We start from the raw sequence: 22,936 nt of genomic DNA on the forward strand, positions 1-22,936 counted from the left end.
TGTGGGTGTGTCCCCACGTGAATGTCTCGGCCCACCCCTAGCCCAGTCTCTAGGGGCGGGCGTTGGTGTTGTAACCGCCCGGGGCAGTCTCTCACATGGTGCTCTAGTGCACCACAAACAAAACAAGCTCCATGGGCCCTTCTCCTCTGTGCAGCTGTGCCCTACATGTTGCCCTACTCGTGTCCATAGCTCGTCAGTAGGGGGAGCTGTGGCCCCACGGAGCGCCGGGGCCGTGGAGGCGTGGGGAAGGCGGAGCGCGGTCGGAACCGGAAGGGAGAGGGACGGCGCGTGCCCGGCCACGCCCTTCGTCTCGTTCCCGCCGACGTTCTTCTAACCGGTTGTCCAACCGTATGACAAGATCGATAAGCCCGTCTAAATCCCGCAGTTCGTTCTTAGCCACCAGGTGCTCCTTGAGAACCAAAGACAGTCCGTTTACAAAGGCGGCGCGGAGGGCAGCGTTATTCCAGCCGGATCTCGCAGCCGCGATGCGGAAGTCGACTGCATAAACAGCTGCGCTCCGGCGCCCCTGTCTCATTGACAGTAGCACGGTTGAAGCGGTCTCGCCCCTATTAGGGTGATCGAACACGGTTCTGAGCCCCCTCACAAAACCCATCGTATGTCAGAAGGAGCCGTGAATTCTGCTCCCAGAGCGCTGTAGCCCAAGCGCGTGCCTCACCGCGAAGCAGGTTTATGACATAAGCTACTTTACTAGCATCGGTCGCGTACATAACGGGACGCTGTGCGAAGACGAGCGAACACTGCATCAGAAAATCCGCGCACGTCTCCACACAGCCTCCGTACGGCTCTGGAGGGCTTATGTATGCTTCCGGGGAAGGAGGGAGAGGTCGTTGAACAACCAGTGGAACGTACAACGTTATGCACAGGATCTACGGGGGGAGAGAGCAGCGGCGCCCGGATGGCGCGCTTCACCTGCGCGGCGAGAGCCTCCACCCTGCGGTTTCAGGAGGACTTCTGCTCGGTCATGAAATCCAACCGAGTCGTGAAAGCTGTGAGGATCCGCTGCAACTCACCGATTACCCCTCCCGCGGACGCCTGCGCGTCCTGTGTCTTCATTGGCCGTTCACAGCCGGTTGAACGCCCCTCGGGATCCATGACGTTGGCCGAGATATCCTGTTGGGAAAGTGTCAGTACAACGGAACCCACAACAGGGGGCGCAAATGAACGGACAATGGGAGAAAGTCAATAACAAGCTTACTGTTGTGAACGGCACAACGAATACAACCAATCACAAAATGGACAACAGTCAATTCACAAAAGTGTCGTGGGGGCAGGCTCGAAGATAGGAGAACGCCTCTCCAAGGTAAGACCCGAACCACACGCTGCTTCCTCCTCCACAGGACCCCGGGAATACTGGAGCCGCCAAGTCCCGAACTCCCAGGTGGCCACTGCCTCCGCGTGTCGGACCTGGTACTGCTGGCGAGGAACAAAGAACAGTTAGATGGGGGCGCGTTGCACCCAAGACTCCGAACAGCAGGGAAGTTACCTCCACCTCTCGTTGGAACAGTAATCCCACAGCTATACACTGATCCAAAAGGATACACTCCGTCAGCTTTGATACGTTACCTCGTAGGTAGAAACAGATACTCGGCGATGAGGTGGAGATGCCGTCCTGCTGATATACCCCAGTGATAATTGCCGTCAGCTGTCTCAGGTGATGGGTGACAGCTGTTACCGAGGCTGCTCCTGTGGGGCGGCGGCGCCCTCTGGGGCCTGGAGCCCGCACTCCAGGCAGGGCGCCCTCTGGTGGTGGTGGGCCAGCAGTACCTCCTCTTCAGCGGCCCACACAACACTGTTTCTGAAATAGAAACCAATTTTCAGTCTGTTTCCCAATTAGTTGTTCGTGTTCTTTAAAGTTAAGGTTGTCATCAATTAAAATTCCTAGATATTTAAATGATTTGACCCTTTCGATCTCTGCCCCTTGAAGAGTAACAATTGAAGGACTCATCAGCAGATTGTTTTTTGTTTTTGAGAACAGCATCAATTTGCTCTTATTAGCATTTAAATATATCATTTAAAAGCATTTAAGATATAAAGATAATCATACAAATAATGTGCTATACATTTCAATATGATTGGAGCATTTTTACATTTTGACCCCTGTGTAATTCTTCATTGACCCCTCCCTGGCCACCATATTGGATTTTCAAGTGGCCAGTAGGCTCGTCGATGGTTTGATTCCTGGTCAAGATGTTGTGTGGGCCGCTGAAGAGGAGGTACTGCTGGCCCACCACCACCAGAGGGCACCCTGCCTGGAGTGCGGGCTCCAGGCACAAGAGGGCGCTGCCGCCTCACAGGAGCCGCCGGGGTGACAGCTGTCACTCATCACCTATGACAGCTGTCACCAATCATCTGATCTTCATCTGTATATCAGCAGGACGACATCTCCACCTCTTTGCCGAGATATCGCTATTCTTAGGAGGTAACGAGCTCAGCCGATTGAATTATCTTTCTGACAGCAGAATATTGTTGCTTTGTGTTTTTGACAGCAGAGTGAGTGCTTGCAGCTGGAGACCGAGTTGGACTTTTCTCCTACCTGTTGATAAGTAACCATACTCCTGCATTTACCAGCTTTTTGATGAGAGGTGGAGGTGGATTGTTGCTGGGTGTAAACCCACCTACATCTAACTGTTTTTGTTCCTCGCCAGCAGTACCAGATCCGACAAGCGGAGGCAGTGACCACCTGGGAGTTCGGGACTTGGCGGCTCCAGTATTCCCGGGGTTCGGTGGCGGAGGAAATCGTGTGGTTCCGGTTCTGCTTTGGACAGACGTCTCTTATCTTCGAGCCTGCCCACATGACACATTCTGTACATTGACTTCATTGCATACTATTGTGACCTGCCGTGTTTGTTGTGCTCATTCACAACAGTAAAGTGTTGTTATTTGACTTCCTTCATTGTCCGTTCATTTGCGCCCCCTGTTGTGGGTCCGTGTTCCTACACTTTCACAACACAAGACACCTGTGTGTCGTGGAACATGGCACTTCATACACTACGTCTCAGTCCACCAAGCTGTACACAGGTAGTGGTCTTAGCTGGGGAAGTAACCTGCGATGGACTGGCATCCCTTCCATTGGGACCTGTAGGCTCTGATCTGCTTCATGGTACAGAATCCAGGGTTAGGTTCTGGCATCAGCGGACCTCAGGGACTGTGTAAGGTCAGATGCATCAGATAGAAACGTGACATCATCCACATTTATAAGAGCATGACATCACCTGAAAGACTCCTGAAAGACACGGAGAGAGACATTCACTCAAAAAAACTGACTTCAAAAAGAGACAAAAGGTCAAAGGTCAAGCTCTTTAAAAAATATTTTACTGTTTTTCATTGATCTTACTAAGGAAATGCTGTCACTGTGGTCATGTAAAACCAGACAGTCCACAACCAGGGACCTAAAAGCCTGTTTTCTCATAGAACCTGGACACAGATTCAATCACACATGGATGAATTGTTATGACCCCTACTGGATCCTTCTAGAATGTGTGTGTGTGGGGGGGAGATTACTATTTCCATCTTTTAAAATCAATTTTAAAAAATTTTGAGGACATTTACAAGAACAAAGGATCTAGATGGACTTTGTGAAACTGAAGAATTAGTTTCAGCAGCTTTTAATCTCTGACATGTTTCGTTCATTTCCAGTGACTCTTGTTTCTTTTGTTGCTCAGTGACGTAGTTTGTTTGACTTTGACTGCTAAAAAAGAAAGAAAGAAAGAACATGTTTTTATGGACCAACTGAGACAAAACAGTCTCCCAGGCAACCGTTCACTATGAGATCCAATCAGCTGCTTCCAGGCTGACCCCGCTAAAACTGCAATTTACTGCATCTCCATTGTTTTCTATTTTCTAAAAAAAAAACATCTAATTACATGTCCAGAAAATATAATTATGACTTTAAAAAGGTAATTCTGGCTCTTAGAAAATTGTCCAGACTTAAAACAAAAAGGTAACTCTGACTCAAAAATGTAACTGTGACTTGAAAAGTGTTGTAATTATGGCTCCAGAAAATGTAAGTATGACTTAGAACAAAATGTAATTGTGACAAAAAAAAAATGTAATTGTGAGTATTGTGACTGTAGAAAAAAATAATAGTGACTCAAGAAAAATGTTATTGTGACTCTAGAAACGTGTAATTGTGAATCTAGAAAATGTAATCAACTCTAAAAAGATAGAATTATGACTCTAAAAATGTAACTGACTCTAGACAAAGTGTAATTATGACTCGAGGAAAAAAAGGAATTTTGACTAGAAAAAGTAATTGTGATTATAGAAATGTAATTTTGGCTCATGATTATGTGATTGAGACTCTAAAAAGCTAATTGTGACTAGAAACTGAAATTCCGACTCTATTATGTAATTATGACTCTAAAATGTAGTTGTAACAAAAAATGTAATTGTGCCTCTACAGAATTGTAATAGTGACATTGTGACTTGAAAATGTAGAAAAATGTAGTTGTGACTTTGGAAAATGTAATTATGGCTAACAATGTCATTGTGATTCTAGAAACTGTAATTGGTGGTTCTAGATTATGTAATTATGACCCCACAAAAATTGTGGTTGTGGCTATAGAAAATGTAATTGAGACTGGAAAATGTAATTGTGCCTCTAGACTATGTAATTACTACTCTAAAAATGTAATTGTGATGCTAGATTATGTAATTACTACTCTAAAAAGGTAATTATAACTAAATTGTGTAAATACTACTCTAAAATGTAATTGTGACTCTAGATTATGTAATTACTACTCTAAAAATGTAATTGTAACTCTAAATTATGTCATTACTACTCTAAAAATGTAATTGTGATGCTAGATTATGTAATCACTACTCTAAAAAGGTAATTATAACTCTAAATTGTGTAATTACTACTCCAAAAATGTAATTGTGCTTCTAGATTATGTAATTGCTACTCTAAAATGTAATTGTGACTCTAGATTATGTAATTATGATGCAAAAAATTCATTTCTGTGTTCATTTTGTTAAATATTGATCAATTCCTGTTCCAATGGCAAGCAGTGATATTGATTATTGATGATTAGGTCTACCCAGAATTCTTAGCCTTTTGTTTGTTTTTTCCATGATATCTGAAAAATATTGAAATAATTTAAGTAAAGTATTAGAGTTTGAGCCAGATGTTTATCCGATATCATTTTTTGATTTGTGCTTTTATACTTTCCTCTGATTTCCATTTTATTTCTACTTTGGTGAAACGGCACCCCCACCTGTACTTTGACTAAATGTCACTTTTATTTATTGCGCTCTGACTCACTGTCCTGAAGAGCATTGGCTGAATGTTTAATGTGGTACTTCTTGTTTCCACTGTCTTTTCACTTGAATGGGAAACTTTTGACTGGTACTGTAAGTCACTTCAGAAACTTGTTAAAAAAAAAATGCAATTTGTCGTCTGGAAAATGCGTAATGTTCTAAGCACCGTCGAATCACACCTGCGCGTGGTAACTCATTGTGTCCGTCCATGTTTGTACAACATAACTTGAGGAGTTTGGATCCAGTTTGGATCAGATTTGGTGTAATGTTTGAGGGTCAGCTAAAGACAACATGATTTGATTTTTAAAAAATATTGTTAAACATCAAGGTCAAATTTTGGGTCCTATGTTTATATGTACATGTTTAAAATGGCTGTTATAAGGAAATAGTTTTAGGTAGATATATGGTTACTATTATACACTAACGCAAACAATATCTCCTTTCTGTTGGTCACATGACCTTTGACCTTGGGTCATCGTGGAAAGTCAAATGCAAGGTCGTAACTGTTTAAGTCAATCACTTTGGGGCCCATTCGGTGTTTAGCAGTTGTGAATCTTGCGCCGTCTGGCTGTCCGTGACTCGTGTGAGAAGTCGGTTTCAGCAGAGCTCCGGTGTCAGGAGATCAGCACTCACAGTGTAAACACATCTCGTGAAGTATGGACAATAAGACAACATCGGGGCACAGCAGAAGTCCATCACAGGTGCTACACCTCCTCTAGATAACCCTCTCAACTTGGGAGAGCATATAATCATCATAATCGTCTGTGAACTCGCTAAATTAATGCCATCCACATCCTCGCTTTGCCATTGTTTACATGCGCTGTGAGGTAACGGAACTCTGCTGGCACCGCGGTGCATTCTGGGAAGTGCAGGCGGCCACCAGGGGCATTATGGGAAACGCTGAAACACCAAATATGGATTACAGGTGGTGGAAGGGTCGTGTGAGACAGTTTAAGACCGAATTAATCAAATGTCATACAGAAACATTTATTAATGAATAAATGAATCACTAAGAATGAGTTTGAATGAATCAGTGTCAAAGTGCATTCTGAGCTCTTTTCCACATATTTTTGAATTACACAAATTGCAGAATTGGAAATTCTCTTGAATCTTTTTATTTTCTGACTTATTTTGGTATTTTGTTGAATCTGAGGGTGCCGCATAATTTGGATTGTAATGTGAAGATGATGGAGGAGGTCTGAAGGTGTCGCAAGTTGCTCGGATACTTCACATGACTTCCTGCACAACATTACTGCCACCAGCTTGACTGGTTTGTCACAGTCGTTTCTGGCATGGTAACAAAGTGGATCAGCGCTGACAGTGGTGGAATGTCCTGGCGTGCTAATGTGTGTCTGGGCGTGTTTGTGGTTAGTTGAGTATGCGGCGCTTTGTGCCGTCTTTTAATTGGATTATTTCTTTGCAGGGTGGAGAGATTCTGATTAAAGGATACGTTTATGGTTCAGTGAACTAACAAAACCTGTTTTTACACACAATAAAAGCAGAAATTCAAAGTAAAAGTGGCCACTCAAAATAAATGATGAGAGTACGTGACGAAAAGCACTGTCCTGTAGGCGGCGTTAATCTCTCTCTGTTTCTGTGTCTGTCTGCTCTTTTCCAGAAGTGCAGAAAGTTTTAGAATAAGGACAAGATACCAGAATTTATAAAAATTTTAAAAATTAGGTGAATTTTACTATAACATTTTATAACTGATGCTGACTGAAATTGTGTTGAAACTGTTTAAAAAATGTTTCAGTTTGATACAAATTGCCAAGTTACTGTTCTTAGAGGTCAGGTCAAGTTTAGGAGCACCAGTCCATCCCCACCCCTCCAAAGTGACCATCTACCTGCTGCAGCCAGGTGAAACATGGCCGTGTTTTTAGTCAAGTGAAATGTGGGCGTGTCCTTGGCCAGGTGGGACCTGGGTGTGTCCTTGGTGAGATGTAAAGTGGTCCTGTCCTTGGTCAGGTGAAACATGGGGATTTCTTTAGCTAAGTGACATGTGGGTGTGTCCTTGGTCAGGAGAAACATGGGCGTTTCGTTAGTCAGGTGAAATGTAGGTGGCTTGTTGGTCAGGGGGATTCATCAGGACTTTTACATGGCATGTTTTTTCATCAATTGGAACCTATTAAGGGGGTCAGAGTATTACATTTCAAAACTTTGGAAAATAAGGACCACCCTATTGGACATGTCCTTGGTCATCTGAAATGTGGGCGTGTCATTGACCTTCTCCCGTCTCTTCAGTCCTCAACACTGAGACACCTGCGTTCTGGATCATGTTCAGAGAAACACACCACATGGACAGACTGTGGTAGCTGATTTTCCCTCACAGTGTCAGTGATCCTCTGAGTTTCACTAAGTAACTGATCATTTGGCACAGTCATTCCAGCGGGACCCAACGATCCTCCACAGAGACCTGGTTACCACTCTGCATGTGGTCTTCCAGAGTTAATGACTAGCTCATGAAATAAGGAGGGTTTGAGTGAAAATGTTTCTTTTTCTGCTGCATGTGAACTCACACCTACACTTTTAAACAGATTAGATTCTGTGTTCAAATAAATATTCTTATTCTGAGACCTCTGACCTTCGGCTGTCGCTAATAAGTGTATGACCTTTGAACCGCTGTGTGTTGAGCTACCCGGGTCTCTCGTTGGGTTGCTGTGGTGAGCTGCATTTGACAAACAAGTAAAATGAGAGCAGTTGTGAAACCAGTGTCGCCTGAAAAAAGAAAGAACCCACAGGTCAGGTTTATCAGCCTAGTCCTGAGAAGTGGGTGGTGATGGGAGTACAGGAGAGGAAACAAGAATGCCGAGATGGATGTGTGGAGTCTGAAAAAATGAGACGAAAAACAAAAGTAGGAGAAAGTCCAGGAAAGAAGGTCGAAGTGGTTTGGAAAGCGTGATGAGACAAGACGGTGGCTGAAAGAGGGATGAGAATGAAAGTATAGAGGAAACATGAAGGAAGACAGATAGAGGAAAAGAAGAGTGGAAGGAAAAGGAGGATTTGTCTTAGTTTTGTCTGAACACAATGTGGAAGAAGCATTTATCTTTGTGTTCTAATAATGAATCTGCAGCTCACATTCAATGTTGACTTTTAAAACAACAAAACTTTAATCTCAATATAAATTGCTATTAACACTGGAGTTAAGAATGAATTTTCTATGTACAATAATAAACAAATGTGATTGAACTCATCAGTGTGATGATGTTGTTTTTTTTCTTCAGGGAGTTTGATCCTGAATTCATTGAGGAGTTGACTCCTTCACCGCCATCCCTCAGTGCTCCGCCTCCTCCCCCGCCTCCCTCAGCGCCGTCACAATGTCCAGCAGGAGAAACCCAGCTGTGCAACAGGTAGGAGGCGCTCTCCCCACTCACTGCCTCACACTACCACCATCGTGATGGCAACTGTGCCATTCAAAGACAAATGGATTTTATCCTTTGTTGTGGTTTGTTTGAGTGGAATATTTCTGTTTTTGTGTGGAAATGAACAAAATGACCTAAGAGGAAACTTCAGGAGAAACTGCTGGATGCAAAAATATACGAAATCAGACAAAATGACTCATTTTTGCCAAAACATGAGAAATACAAAATGCGTTCGACTGTAAATATGTAGTTTTCCATCCAGCGGTGGCAGGGCGGAGCTTATGTTTATTTATTTTAAGAACAAATTATCTCAGAAACAGTTTTTACAAACTTTATGAAGCGGTCATTTTTGAGGAGTTGATTCCTTTTTGGTTGGAGATCTAGATCAGTTTTTTTAAGCTTTCTCTCCTGACATCATATAGTTCCACAACAGAGTGAGAGTGGTTTGGTGACATCCTCTGTCAAAGGATCAGAGTGCAGACTCTGGCCATGGTGATAATTGTGAGCAGTCATTACCTTCACTAAATGATAGGATTTGATCTTCGGTCTCCAGGTCTTTATGACATCATGAGTATGGTTGAGATTAAAGTCAGAGTTCTGATCGTCATCAGCATGTTTATGTCACACATGGCTAAATCACACAAAATCCTACACACACAAAGTCCTGCAAAATCAGTGTGTAGGACTAATGTATTTATCTGGAAAGGGTTATAAATAGGGCAGTATGGTGGATTAGTGGTTAGCACTGTTGCCTCACAGCGAGAAGGTCATGGGTTTGATTCCCACCTGTGGCCTCTGTGTGGAGTTTGCGTGTTTGAGTGGGTTCTCTCCAGGTGCTCCGACTTCCTCCCACATCCAAAGACATGCAGGTTAGATGGATTGTAAACTTTAACTTGTCCGTAGGCGTGCGTGCGGTTGTGAATGTTTGTTTGTCTATATGTGGACCTGCAACAGACTGGCATCCTGTCTAGGGTGTACCCCGCCTCACGCTCCATGACTGCTGGGATAGACTCCAGCCCCCGCGACCCTTGATTGGAGTAAACAGTTTTAGATGAGCGTGTGTGTGTGGGTTATAAATAAACTTATTATTGTTTCATCTCACCGTCCATGTCGACATCTTCATCTTTTTAAAAAATAATTTGAAGTTCTAAACTTAGATCAGCATTGCCCCATTTCTTTTTTTTTCTTTTTTTTTCTGCCACTTATCCGGGTTTGGGTCATGGTAGCAGTAGACCAAGCAGCTCATCCCATACTTCCCTATCCTCGGCCAAGTTCTGTAACTCTTCCCGGGGGATCCCAAGGCATTCCCAAGACATGGGATTTTGAGAAAGGCTTTTTTTTTTTAATTCACTAATGCTGTTCATGTCACAATAAACTTTCTTTGATGAAGACATCCTGTAAATTGTTGTCAAAGAGAGTGACTGACACACAGATATTCTCATTCTGATCTTCATATTCATACACATCTCACAAAGAATATGGCCAAATAGTATACTTAGGTTAAGATTTTATCAAACATTTTCAAATATTTCTCTGAGTTTTCTATTTTTCATTGATTTTGAACTGAACTTGTTTGCAGAATTTTGCTCCCAAAATGCACCAGAATGCATCTCAGAGCATGTAGATTTAAAAAAAAAAAATTACATAAAAGTTCAGGTATTTTTTGTGCAGATGTCATTTTAAGCACTTGCTCAAGGTCCTTAATCCCCCATTTGCCTCCGGTGTGTCGTGAGTGCCTTGTGTTGGCACTCTGACATCAGTGTGTGTGAATGTTATGCATCACTGTAAAGCACTGAATGAATGCCTCAACATTTTGAGTGATGTGTAAAGTTAAACCTTTTGTCATTTAAAAGTAGTCTTTTTTGTGGTGGGGGGGGGCGGGGCGCAGCCCTGCATGAAAGAGTAAAGCCATGATTTTTTTTTTTTCCTGTGTTTCTGGTCCAGTAGAAGAAGAAGGACCTCTATCATCATTGTACATACAACAAAATTTGTCCTCCGCATTTAACATCTGAATTACAGTTAGGCACAGTCCAACCACTAGGGGCAGTGGGCAGCCACAGCTTGGTGCCCGGGGACCAACTCCAGATGTAGAGACACTGCCTTGCTGAGGAGCAGACCCTAAACAAGCCTGGCTTTGATGGTGGGAGGAAGCCGGCGCAGACATGGGAAGAGCATGCAAACTCCACACACAAAGGACCAGGTAGGAAGCGATCCCACAACTTTCTTGCTGTGAGGCAACAGTGCTAAAAACTAAGTAACAGTGCCGCCTCCTCAGCTTCCTCATCCAATAACTGACTGAGGAGGTTCTCCAGGGGTTTGGATGTTGTTGCGCACATGAACATGTGAGGTTTGTTCCCATGATTGGCTCTTTATCTCCCTCTGACAGTACTGAGTGTAACAGATTAAACTCTAAATAAAGACCCTGAACCACAGTTTGATCTGAATGTGGAGATCCCAGCCTGGAGATATATATATATATATATATATATATATATATATATATATATATATATATATATATATATATATATATATATATATATATATATATATATATATATATATATATATATATATATATATATATATATATATATGTGTGTGTGTGTGCGCTTGAATCACTTTGTGGAGACTTGTGTTTTATTTTGAAGGTAAACAGATTTCAGACTTTCATCCTGATGATGTTTTTTTTCTTATCTGGATCTTCACTGTGTCAGTGAACTCGTTTTCAGACACACAGTCATACCAGCCGTTCTGTGGCCTCGGGGCCGGTTGGATCATATCACATGTACTGTGCATCCAGAAAGTATTCACAGCGCTTCACTTTTTCCACATTTTATTTTACAGCCTTATTCCAAAATGGGTTAAATTAATTTTTCCTCCTCAAAATTCTACTCACAATACCCTATAATTACAACATGAAAAGGTTTTTTTTTTTTTTTGCAAATTTATTAAAAATAAAAGCCTAAGAAATTGCACGTCCATAAGTATTCACGTTTGCGCAATACTTTGTTGATGCACATTTGACAGCAATTACAGCCTCAGGTCTTCTTGAATATGATGTCACAAGCTTGGTGCACCTATCTTTGGTGCATAATGGGTTTTGCCCATTCCTCTTTGCAGCATCTCTGAAGTGCAACCTCTCAGTATGATGCTGCCACCACCATGCTTCACTGTAGGGATGGTGACTGGTTTCCTCCAAACATGACACCTGGCATTCACACCAAAGAGTTCAATCTTTGTCTCATCAGACCAGAGAATTTTGTTTCTCCTTTGTTTCTCCACCTGAAGGAATTTTGTAAGTCCTTCAGGTGCCTTTTGGCAAACTCCAGACGGGCTGCCATGTCCCTTTTAGTAAGGAGTGGCTTCCATCTGGCCACTTTACCATACAGGCCTGATTGGTGGATTGTTGCAGAGATGGTTGTCCTTCTGGAAGGTTCTCCTCCCTCCGCAAGTGAATGCTGGAGTTCTGACGGAGTGACCATCGGGTTCTTGGTCACCTCCCTGACTAAGGCCCCTCCCACCGATTGCTCAGTTTAGATGGGCGGCCAGCTCTAGGAAGAATCCTAGTGGATTTGAACATCTTCAGTTTATAGATGATGGTGGCCACTGTGCTCATTGAGACCTTCAAAGCAGCAGAAATGTTTCTGTACTCTTCCCCAGGTTTGTGCCTCGAGACAAACCTGTCTCGGAGGTCTACAGACAATTCCTTTGACTTCATGCTTGGTTTGTGCTCTGAGATGCACTGTCAACTGTGGGACCTTATATGTGGACAGGTGTGTGCCTTTCCAAATCATGTCCAATCAACTGAATTTACCCCAGGTGGACTAAAGCTGTAGAAACATCTGAAGGATGATAAGTGGAAACAGGATGCACCTGAGCTCAATTTAGAACTTCATGGCAAAGGCTGTGAATACTTGTGATTTCTTAGTTAAATAAATAAATATGTATATATTTGCAAAAATCTCAATAAAAGCTTTTTTCCACATTGTCATTATTGGGTATTGTGTGTAGAATTTTGAGGGGAAAAAAAATTTCATCCATTTTGGAATAAAGTTGTAACGTAACAAAATGTGGAAAAAGTGGAGTGCTGTGAATACTTTCCAGGTGCACGGTATGACATCAGTTTTGAGAATTTTCTTTTTGCTGTATCTTTGGTTTTACGTGCTTATTTTTCATGCAGTGCACACAAACATGAACTCTATTTAAAAAAATTTTTTTATTTATTTCTGTCATCCCAGATTCCATCCATTTCACTGTAATAAGCCGTTGTTTTCGAGGCTTCACTTGCTTGTGCTGCACAGTGTTCCAAATGACATTGTTAGATGCATGAAGCTGGTGGGATCAGATTTTATGGTTGTGCACAGCTTGATAACTTTATTGAGCACAAGTGTACTTTGGCCCCCAGCTCCAGCTGCAGCGTGGACTTTAAGATGTCGCTGAAGACAGTTTAACTACATTTTCCACAAGAAACACGTAAATAAAGGCTTCAGTCTGCAGACCTGAGACTGACCCGAGTCTTATGGGATGACACGGGTGCAAGGGTTTTTCACACTGATATAAATGAATCCATCACATGGTCAGGAGACACCCTCCCACCTGCTGCCTGAAAAATGGGCGTGGCATCTGCAGACTGGATTTCTGTGCTCCAGATTCAGTGTCAGTACTGAATGAGTTAAAAAGTCCAACTGAGTCCATATGTTTTACCAAAGGAGAAACAAACATGTTCTCATGCACAGACCTAATCACAATGCCTTTGATTGGCTGCAGCAGGCTCCACCCTCATGGTGGTGAATTGGAACACTGCTCCCTGCTGGGATCTTTAATCTCATGCAGGTTTTTTTTTTTGTTTGTTTTTTTTTTATTCTAAGGTGAAATAACGTTCATTGTAATCAGCATTCTGCCCTCAGGAGGGCGCAGCTGAGGGTCTGTGTTGACACATAACATTCATTCATTCATTCATCTTCTTCCGCTTAGTCCAATTAAGGGTCGCGGGGGCTGGAGCCTATCCCAGCAGTCATGTATATATTTGCCATTTTTCAGCCTTTAGTATAGAGAGAGTGAAAGAAAGGCAGGCAAAACCAAAGAAGGGGAGAGACGTGGCAAAGGTCACCCAGGCCAGGGTTCAAACCTTGGTATTTGGTATACTGCACATGTTTGCGTCTTAACCCCTCATCTACAAGCACCCCATCCTTCTTGTTTCCAGCTCATCTTGATTCTTCACACTTTGTCCCAGAAAGGTTCAGGAGTACTTTTATTTTGGAACGTGACTGTGACAGGAAACTGTAGGTTTGATTTTAGCTGCTGTCCTTGAACAGATAGCAGCAGGAGTTGATTGTCATTGAAATGTTCCTGTTGGTGCTTCAGATTATCAGCTAGAATGACGCCATTCTCCCACAATCCCCTGGGCAGCAGCTGGTTATCAGATAACACTGTGGAGTGGAATGTTGGTCTGTAATTGGTTGAAAAACAGGAAGTGGGCCATCAGAGTCTCGCAGGGATGGGTGTTAGTCTGGACAGACTCCTTCCTCCCTAAACGTCCTTCCTGTCCATGTTTCTATGCTTCAGTCAACACGTTTTAAAAAAGGGTGTTGGGGAGGGGGACATCATTACATAATTGAACAAAACTTGTGATAATGAAAAACTCTACAAAATATTTTTCAGCTCATAAACCCTTGATAGACACAGTATCACTAAGTGTTTGTTAAAACACCGACATTTAATTTTTGTAAAATGACACCTTTCACTGCTGCGGGAAGAGAAATATTAAAATATAAGAATCAATTTAAAAATAAAGAAAATATTAAAATATAAAATAAAAAAACATAAAATGAAAGGGAAAATTGTTTTTTTAATTTAAATAATAAAAATCACAATGTTTAAATGTCAGAAATGTAACATAAAAGTTCATGAGTAGAAACAAACCCCTTAAAGGTCACAAATTCCAACAAAAAAAAAAATCTGAAAAACACAAAAACCCACAAAGTTTTGAAATAAGAATTTCTTCTTTTTTTTTTTCCTGTTTTTTCTGAATGGATCCACGTGTTGAATTGGCATTAATTTTACACCGGAGGTCAATCCTGACAGATCTGAACATGTACCGGGAAGCGAGGGCAAAAATGGCTTTGAACCAGCAACCTTTAACACAGAGTACATCCAAAACACAAACATAACGGCTACAAATGAGCAAAAAAATAAAAAGATGCATTCACACCGTCAGTGTTCTCATCTGCGTTTCCTTTATTTCGGTATCTGAGCAGAGATTATTTTTATTATCGGCAACAGAAACAGTTTCCCACGGCAACAGATAAGATCTGGTGTTGAGACACGCCCTGAACACTGTCACTACAAACGTTTATTCACGCTTCCTGATAAAACTGTATATCAGTTGGATGACGTAGCAGATCAGTGAGTCCTCAACGTTTTCCAAACATTTTTTTACAGTGTCTATAAAAAGCCCCAACAGCTTTCATGACATAAATATAGAGATTAAAAAATTATCATAGTGTGACTTCTGGTAAACAAAAGATTTATATTTTAGATATTTTCCTGTGTTCAGCTCCATCATGAAGCTGACACTGGATGAGATCAAGAGGTGTCCAGTCATAGCCAGTGAAGACTGGAACTTCTGCAGACGTGTCGAGGTGGCTTCCCTCACTTGCTACAATTTGTCTTGGTGGCTTCCCTCACTTGCCTCAATTTGTCTTGGTGGCTTCCCTCACTTGCCACAGGTGTCTCGGTGGCTTCTCTCACTTGTCTTCTTCGTGCTCCCATGCTCGGTTTTTCCAGCCAGCCTGCTCTAGACACATTGACCAAACTGTGCCAGACTATTTGCATTTCTAACTGACTACAAACTCCTTGTAATGCTTCAAATCAACTCCAGGCTTTTTATCTGCTGACTTGTCAGTGAGACGGGGAGGAAATAACACAGACCTGGACAGAAAGCACCTCAGAACTGTTTCCCCACATGCACATACTGCTGTTATTTTTAATCCATCACTTGATCTGGATGTAATTAATCAATCAATTAATGCAGACAGTCTGAAATATGTAACACAACATTAATGTCCAAATTTTTGTGAGCCCATGGGTGCATAATTTCAACTGCGGCTGAACCTGCAAACGGCTTTGCTGTATTGTGTATTATAAGTGGGGAGGCGATGGAACGGAGCTCTGGTTCCAAACCTGGGGTCCATGACCCCACTAATGGGTCATTGTCTACTCTCAGGTTGTCAAAACCAGAAGTCCATATTACTCACACACTGGCTAATCAGGAGTCATTAACAGATGCATTTCAGACACTCTGTTCAGGCTCCACGGACAACAGCATTAAACTCTAGTGCCTAAAACTCTCTTGAATATATTCTCTGCATTTATAGACGTTGATTTTTTTAATTGCGTTTGTTAAATTCCACGCATTTTAAATGTCAGCAGACAGGGATTATCTAGAATTTGTTTTGAAAGCCTCTACTGCCATCTAGCATCTACTGGCCAGTAGTGTTCATGGCAGTGTCTGGGAACCAGTAGATGGCAGTGTTCTATTTATTTTGACCCCGGTTATGTCAGATGATTGTCAAATCAGCTTTTTTGCTTTGCAAATGGCTCTTTTTTTTTCAAATGAAGTTTAAAAACAAAACAACTGCAAAATAATAATAATAATAATAATAATAATAATAATAACATTATTACAAGACAGCTCTGCAGTGTTTGCACAGGCACAGTGCGAACGGTTGGATGCTGTTTGTAGCTTTCAGCAGCAGGATAACCTCACGACGGCCGACCACAATAATATATCAAACAGGTTTGATTCTCATTCGACCATACGATCGGCGATCAGGAGGTGGTTGTCAGATGTTGACCGCAGCTTGATACTCCATGAACACTACACGATGCAGGACGCACGATTAACCTGAAACTTGGTCCAAAAAATTCCTGCATGAAAAATCATCTCGCACACTGTAAAGCACGTTTTACAACATCAAATGAATGTTGTAAAGAGAGAATATGCGCAAACATGCGCACATTCTCTCCACATGCAAAAAATTTTGCGATGACACTTCCAGGGCTCCGTAAAAATGCCTGTTTTTACAAATAAAAAATGGAATATTTTACAAAAGCACATTTAAACACCAACACACGACAGACGTCACATTAACGTGTTGGTTTACATAATGAATGACTGAACCAATCAGTGTTTAGCAGAGGCACGTTTATCCAGAATCCTTTGCGATCTGTCTGTTTGTTACAAAACGTCAGAATTAGTGCATTATTCAACATTAAAAGATATATGTTATATTTTAACTTTGTACAAATGACAGAATTGACATTAATGGAGTTATTCTATCGGTATTAATGTTATTTATAAATCAACACCATAACTCAATATGACTTTATTTTTCAAGACCTCCGCATGATCGGAGTTTTGTCATTGATAGACAGCTGGTTTTATGGCTGCTTTCAGGATGCCTCTGTGTTGGGAGGGCTGTCATAAACAAGAGCTTCCAGCAGGGGCCGAATGTTGAAAGAAAAAAATGTGGTCTCATTGTTTGGGTCTCGGGGTGCCTCTGTGCTCGGAGCGCTGTAGTAAACAAGAGCTTCCAGCAGGGGCAGACTGTTGAAAGAAAAAAGTGTGGTCTTATTGTTTGGGTCTGTTGTTATTTTTAATATTATTAGAAGCTATTAAATTTGTTTTACTAGTAGTTGTAAATGTGCCAGAGATAATATTGGAATTTATCTGTTATCGGTTATCTGTAACTTCCGATACATTTTTGGGTGGTTTATTGTTTTATCTTTATCAAAGATAACTTTTCAGTTATCTGATTATCTGTTATCGAAGTTAATTTTTTTGGTTATCTGTGCCCACCACTGTTCAGAATAATAGTAGTGCTATGTGACTAAAAACATTAATCCAGGTTTTGAGTATATTTATTATTGTTACATGGGAAACACGGTACCAGTAGATTCAGTAGATTCTCACAAATCCAACAAGACCAAGCGTTCATGATATGCACACTCTTTAGGCTATGAAATTGGGCTATTAGTAAAAAAAAAAGTAGAAAAGGGGGTGTTCACAATAATAGTAGCATCTGCTGTTGACGCTACAAACTCAAAACTATTATGTTCAAACTGCTTTTTTAGCAATCCTGTGAATCACTAAACTAGTATTTAGTTGTATAACCACAGTTTTTCATGATTTCTTCACATCTGTGAGGCATTCATTTTGTTGGTTTGAACCAAGACTTTGCTGATTTACTAGTGTGCTTGGGGCCATTGTCTTGTTGAAACACCCATTTCAAGGGCATGTCCTCTTCAGCATAAGGCAACATGACCTCTTCAAGTATTTTGACATATCCAAACTGATCCATGATACCTGGTATGCGATATATAGGCCCAACACCATAGTAGGAGAAACATGCCCATATCATGATGCTTGCACCACCATGCTTCACTGTGAACTGTGGCTTGAATTCAGAGTTTGGGGGTCGTCTCACAAACAGTCTGCAGCCCTTGGACCCAAAAAGAACAATTTTACTCTCATCAGTCCACAAAATATTCCTCCATTTCTCTTTAAGCCAGTTGATGTGTTCTTTGTCAAATTGTAACCTCTTCTGCACATGTCTTTTATTTAACAGAGGGACTTTGCGGGGGATTCTTGCAAATAAATTAGCTTCACACAGGCGTCTTCTGTCACAGCACTTACAGGTAACTCCAGACTGTCTTTGATCATCCTGGAGCTGATCAATGGGTGAGCCTTTGCCATTCTGGTTATTCTTCTATCCATTTTGATAGTTGTTTTCCATTTTCTTCCACGCATCTCTGTTTTTTTTTTTTGTTTGTTTTTTTGTCCATTTTAAAGCATTGGAGATCATTGTAGATGAACAGCTTATAATTTTTTGCACCTGCGTATAAGTTTTCCCCTCTCCAAGCAACTTTTTAATCAAACTACGCTGTTCTTCTGAACAATGTCTTGAACGTCCCATTTTCCTCAGGCTTTCAAAGAGAAAAGCATGTTCAACAGGTGCTGGCTTCATCCTTAAATAGGGGACACCTGATTCACACCTGCTTGTTCCACAAAATTGACTAACTCACTGACTGAATTCCACACTACTATTATTGTGAACATCCCCTTTTCTACTTTTTTTTACTAATAGCCCAGTTTCATAGCCTTAAGAGTGTGCATATCATGAATGCTTGGTCTTGTTGGATTTATGAGAATCTACTGAATCTACTGGTACCTTATTTCCCATGTAACAATAAGAAATATACTCAAAACTTGGATTAATCTTTTTAGTCACATAGCACTACTATTATTCTGAACACTACTGTACATACAATATACATGTGTGTGTAAAACACTGTGCATCTCCATCAGGTGGAAAAGTGCAGAAATGAAATCCAATGATTTAAAATTAAGCAAGAATTCTGAGAGCAATAAATGTTTCTGTTACAAAAACAAACAAAAAACATTTCGCCATCACAATGATGAAACAGTGACCAAAAACATGACAAAATGTGGCAGGTTAGATGTTTTTGGAATTAGTTTTCATCCTCCCTTTATTTCCTCTTTTCTATCACCTTTGTACATCTTGTCCTTATCGGCCTCTGTGCCACAGCCACTGTCCAGACAGAACCACAGGAAGTTTACTTGATGTTTTTATCATGTGCCGGCCTGTAATGACACCTAATTATTGCCTGTGCTTAACAAGCTTGGGGCCCGGGGCCAGCACAGAGTGGAGACTGGAACTGGAGGGGACAGATGCAACAGAATTTAGATGCAGCAGATTTTAGAGAAGATTTTAGGAAGAAAAAAATAAGAGCTTTGTTTCAGTCTGAGGTCAGCGGATTGACACAAGCTACAGAACAGAAGGTCTGAGAGAGGATGTGGTCCAGATCTTAGTGCTGTCTGAGTCTGGAGTTGCTGTGAAGAACCACAAGGAGGAACTTTGCAGTGAATAATATGGAAACATTAATCTGAGGACTGGAGAACAGAAACATTAGAACCAAGTAGACTTTGGATTGAGGCCATGGAGCTGCTGGAAGTGTTCTACCGCAGGAAGCTCCGAAAGAAGCAGAAGAAGGTGGTGCTGTGCCGGGCGCCCTCAGAGACCAGCGTCAGCGGCCTGATCTCCAAAGTTCTCAGGTTCACCTCCAGGTAACGGCAAGAACTCAGTGCGTCTGTGTGTCTCTCTGACTCCAAGTTTCTATCATAAAGGCTGAAATGCCCAAAACAGTTGTTTTGGAAAAAATCACTTTTAATATCAATGCAAAGCCTGGACATTGATTTGATGTTATTTTCAGTTGAATTCTGACAAATGTCAAGATTCCTTCATATCTAACTAATGAACAAAATCTTACCAGCTGAAATATTAATTAATTAATTTATGGTGCAGATCTGAATCCAGAGTGAAATCTGTTCCTTATCCAAGCAGAACATTGGATGTTTGTTTGCTGGATGACACCAAAAACACAAATGTTTATTACAGTCATTAAGTATTAACAGATATTCCAGTTACACTGTTAAGGAACTTCATTTTGAAATAACATTCATCACAGTTGTCATAAATAAGAAATTGAAGCATTGTGTCAGTTTCTGGTCATGAGTTTTTCCGCTTCCAGCGACATTCAGTTATTTTCTAGTTGTCTGGTTTTTATCAATTATTGGAACAGTTTTATTAAACTCTGCTCTTCCAGAGTAAAAACTGTTCTAAAATCACTCTGATTGTTTTATAGTCAGTTATGAGGTAAAACAGTGCTGTAGCGGCTGTGCTAAAGGCTACTGTGGCTCTCATGCTAACTAGCTTAGCTTGTTATGATGTATTTTGCATGTTAGCATGTCGCTAGCTTGAAAACAAGTGTGTTGATCTTACTTGTAATCGTTAACTGTGACGATGGTGCGTGACGTTAAACTGCTTCTCAGGGATTTAATTAAATAACTAAGTTACGATGAAGTTTACTTGAATTGCTCAGCCTCCTCTGAAATAGGCTCTAAAGCACAAGTGAGATTTGTATGTTTTTGTATGAGGCTGTTTGTTGCGGTGCTGCAAACTGCGTATGCATGAACCTTTCGGAAGTGTAGTTTGCAATAATTAAAAATGCTCAAATATTCGGCTCATTTATTTGTACTTTATTCATTTTCATTTGAAGTACTAGCATTTCTGGTGTAAAGCAGATGTTTTCACCTTTGAAATTTTGTTTCAAACTCTGTTGCCAAGCATTGTTTGTGTTGTTTCAAGTACAGATCTCTTTGCTAAGTGCAGTGCATTGTGGGTAAACACATTTATGTCAGCAGTTTGTCTGTTTCACATTTTGAACCTTTAATGACACAATAATTATTCATCAGGACTTTGTCTGATATTCTTACTGTATTTTACAAATGTGAGACTTTCCCTGTGGATCCATGGATATCCGCATTCATGTGAGACTGGTTCATGCGAGAGTGTGGTTATGGCAAATGATAGGAGGGACCTGTGTAGCATAACTGTAACAATTGTCTACTGTGACATCATCTCAAATACCTTAAATTATGTTGTATTATACAACTGTTATGCTGAATGCTTGAAATATAACAGTGTTGACCAGTAAAACTGCAGCACTTATCCAGGACCAGAAAACGTGACCCGGGTTCCTCATATCCGTTGGTGGCATTGAGAGAAGGCATAACTTAACTTGTCTGTCTGTGGGGATTTCTTATCCCTGACATAAGCATTTATGCTCTGTCTACCCACTAGGTGTCAGCATGTGTGAGCAACAACTGGGTAGTTAGTGATAATCAATACTTTTTCAATACAAGCTCTTATCCCATCACTAAGTATGACCAGATACACTTAACTTTAAGTGGTTTATTTTCATATTAATAGTTACCATCACACAAAGTTCTACTTTCATGCGTACATTCTGTTGTGAGTTATTTTGTGAAGAATATTGACTCAGTTACATTTTGGCTATGATTAGCGCTGAATGTTTTTAGCTAGCAGTGAAATTAGCTCCACATAACTGAACCTGTTTGTGCATTGGGAACGTTAGTACGGATGCTGACTTTGCTTTAATCCTGCCGTCGTTCCACCAGCAGTAGTAGCAGTCATCTGTGTGGTTGTAACTGATAACGTGTTGAGTGATCCCGCTCGTGTCGGTGGTGGCAGTCAGGGCAGACTTTCATGTAGTCATTTTGTAATTATAGAGATTTGATCTTTTCCTGTTTATCTGTGGAGATGAATTAAGAGCTGAGCAACGTGAGAAACGCGACGAGCACGAGGGGAGATTATTTTACCCGCCTTGTCGTTGTCATTCCTTTGTGATCTCAAAACGATAATGTGATGATGTCGTAAAACTGGAAAGCAGTCAGCCTGATCAGGCATATCATTGAATATCATCAACACGCTGATTTCTTTTTTCCTTCTGCACATGAAACAGCAGGAATTATTTTGGATTTTCAAATAAAATGCAGATTGTAGTCTGAAAAAAGTCTGGTGCAGACCACCTCTTCATGTTTTTTTTCCCCTGTGATCTGTTAATTTTGTGTATCTTTCAGGACAAATGCGAGCTGATATGATGATGTTTTTATTTTTAATATTTTATTATTATTACTATTATATTATTATTACCATTAGAACTTTTAAATAGAATAGCATGCTGCACAATATTTAGCTGCACTACATAAATGAAGCTCAACATGGTAAAAAAAAAATTACAGGATTAAAAATGATCATTTACACATGCACTCAAATTTAACCCACACACATTAATTTATTTACATGTACATTAAAAAAATTAAGATTTAAAGTTTTAAATAGCAGTATTGCACAATAGTGAATATCAATACTACACAAAAAAACTTACAAATCTGATTAAGTAAAATAAGATTATTTCACGGTATTATGTAATGGGAGAATTGTCTAAGAGAGGGCGGGGCTTTCAGTGCATTCAGTGAGTTCAGTGTGTGGTGCATTGATGGTTTTGGCGAAGAAGTCATTCATTGTAGTGGTGCATGCTTTGATTGATCTGAAGCATTTCACGGAGGGCAGGAGGTCAAACAAGTGATCGGTGAGACGGTTCTTTCAGGAAGTAGGTTCTTTTCCATCAGCAGTGGGTGGAGCCAGTGTGTGTAACTGTGTAAATAATTTCAAGAAGAAAATAAGATTCGTTATTTCTGTTCTGTTGTTTCTACGTTCAGAAATTCAAATTTTGACATTGTGACATGAGGGAAGGAGCTAATCAGTTCAATCACTTGGGGCCTCATGTACAAAGCATGCATACGCACAAAAACATGGTATACGAAATGACTGTGGAAATCAATTGTT

The 22,936-nt window shown here is 40.9% G+C and overlaps 1 protein-coding gene across 1 annotated transcript in view; it reads left to right on the forward strand.

The window, feature by feature from the left end:
• shroom3 (shroom family member 3) overlaps positions 1-22,936 on the forward strand; it is an 86,903-nt gene that overhangs the window by 25,264 nt on the left and 38,703 nt on the right. Inside the window, 1 exon segment of the mRNA XM_034191737.1 lies at positions 8,502-8,627. Coding sequence (XP_034047628.1) covers positions 8,502-8,627 — 126 coding nt within the window.

The sequence above is a fragment of the Thalassophryne amazonica genome, chromosome 17, assembly GCF_902500255.1.
Source record: "Thalassophryne amazonica chromosome 17, fThaAma1.1, whole genome shotgun sequence".
In the NCBI taxonomy this organism is placed as follows: Eukaryota; Metazoa; Chordata; class Actinopteri; order Batrachoidiformes; family Batrachoididae; genus Thalassophryne; species Thalassophryne amazonica.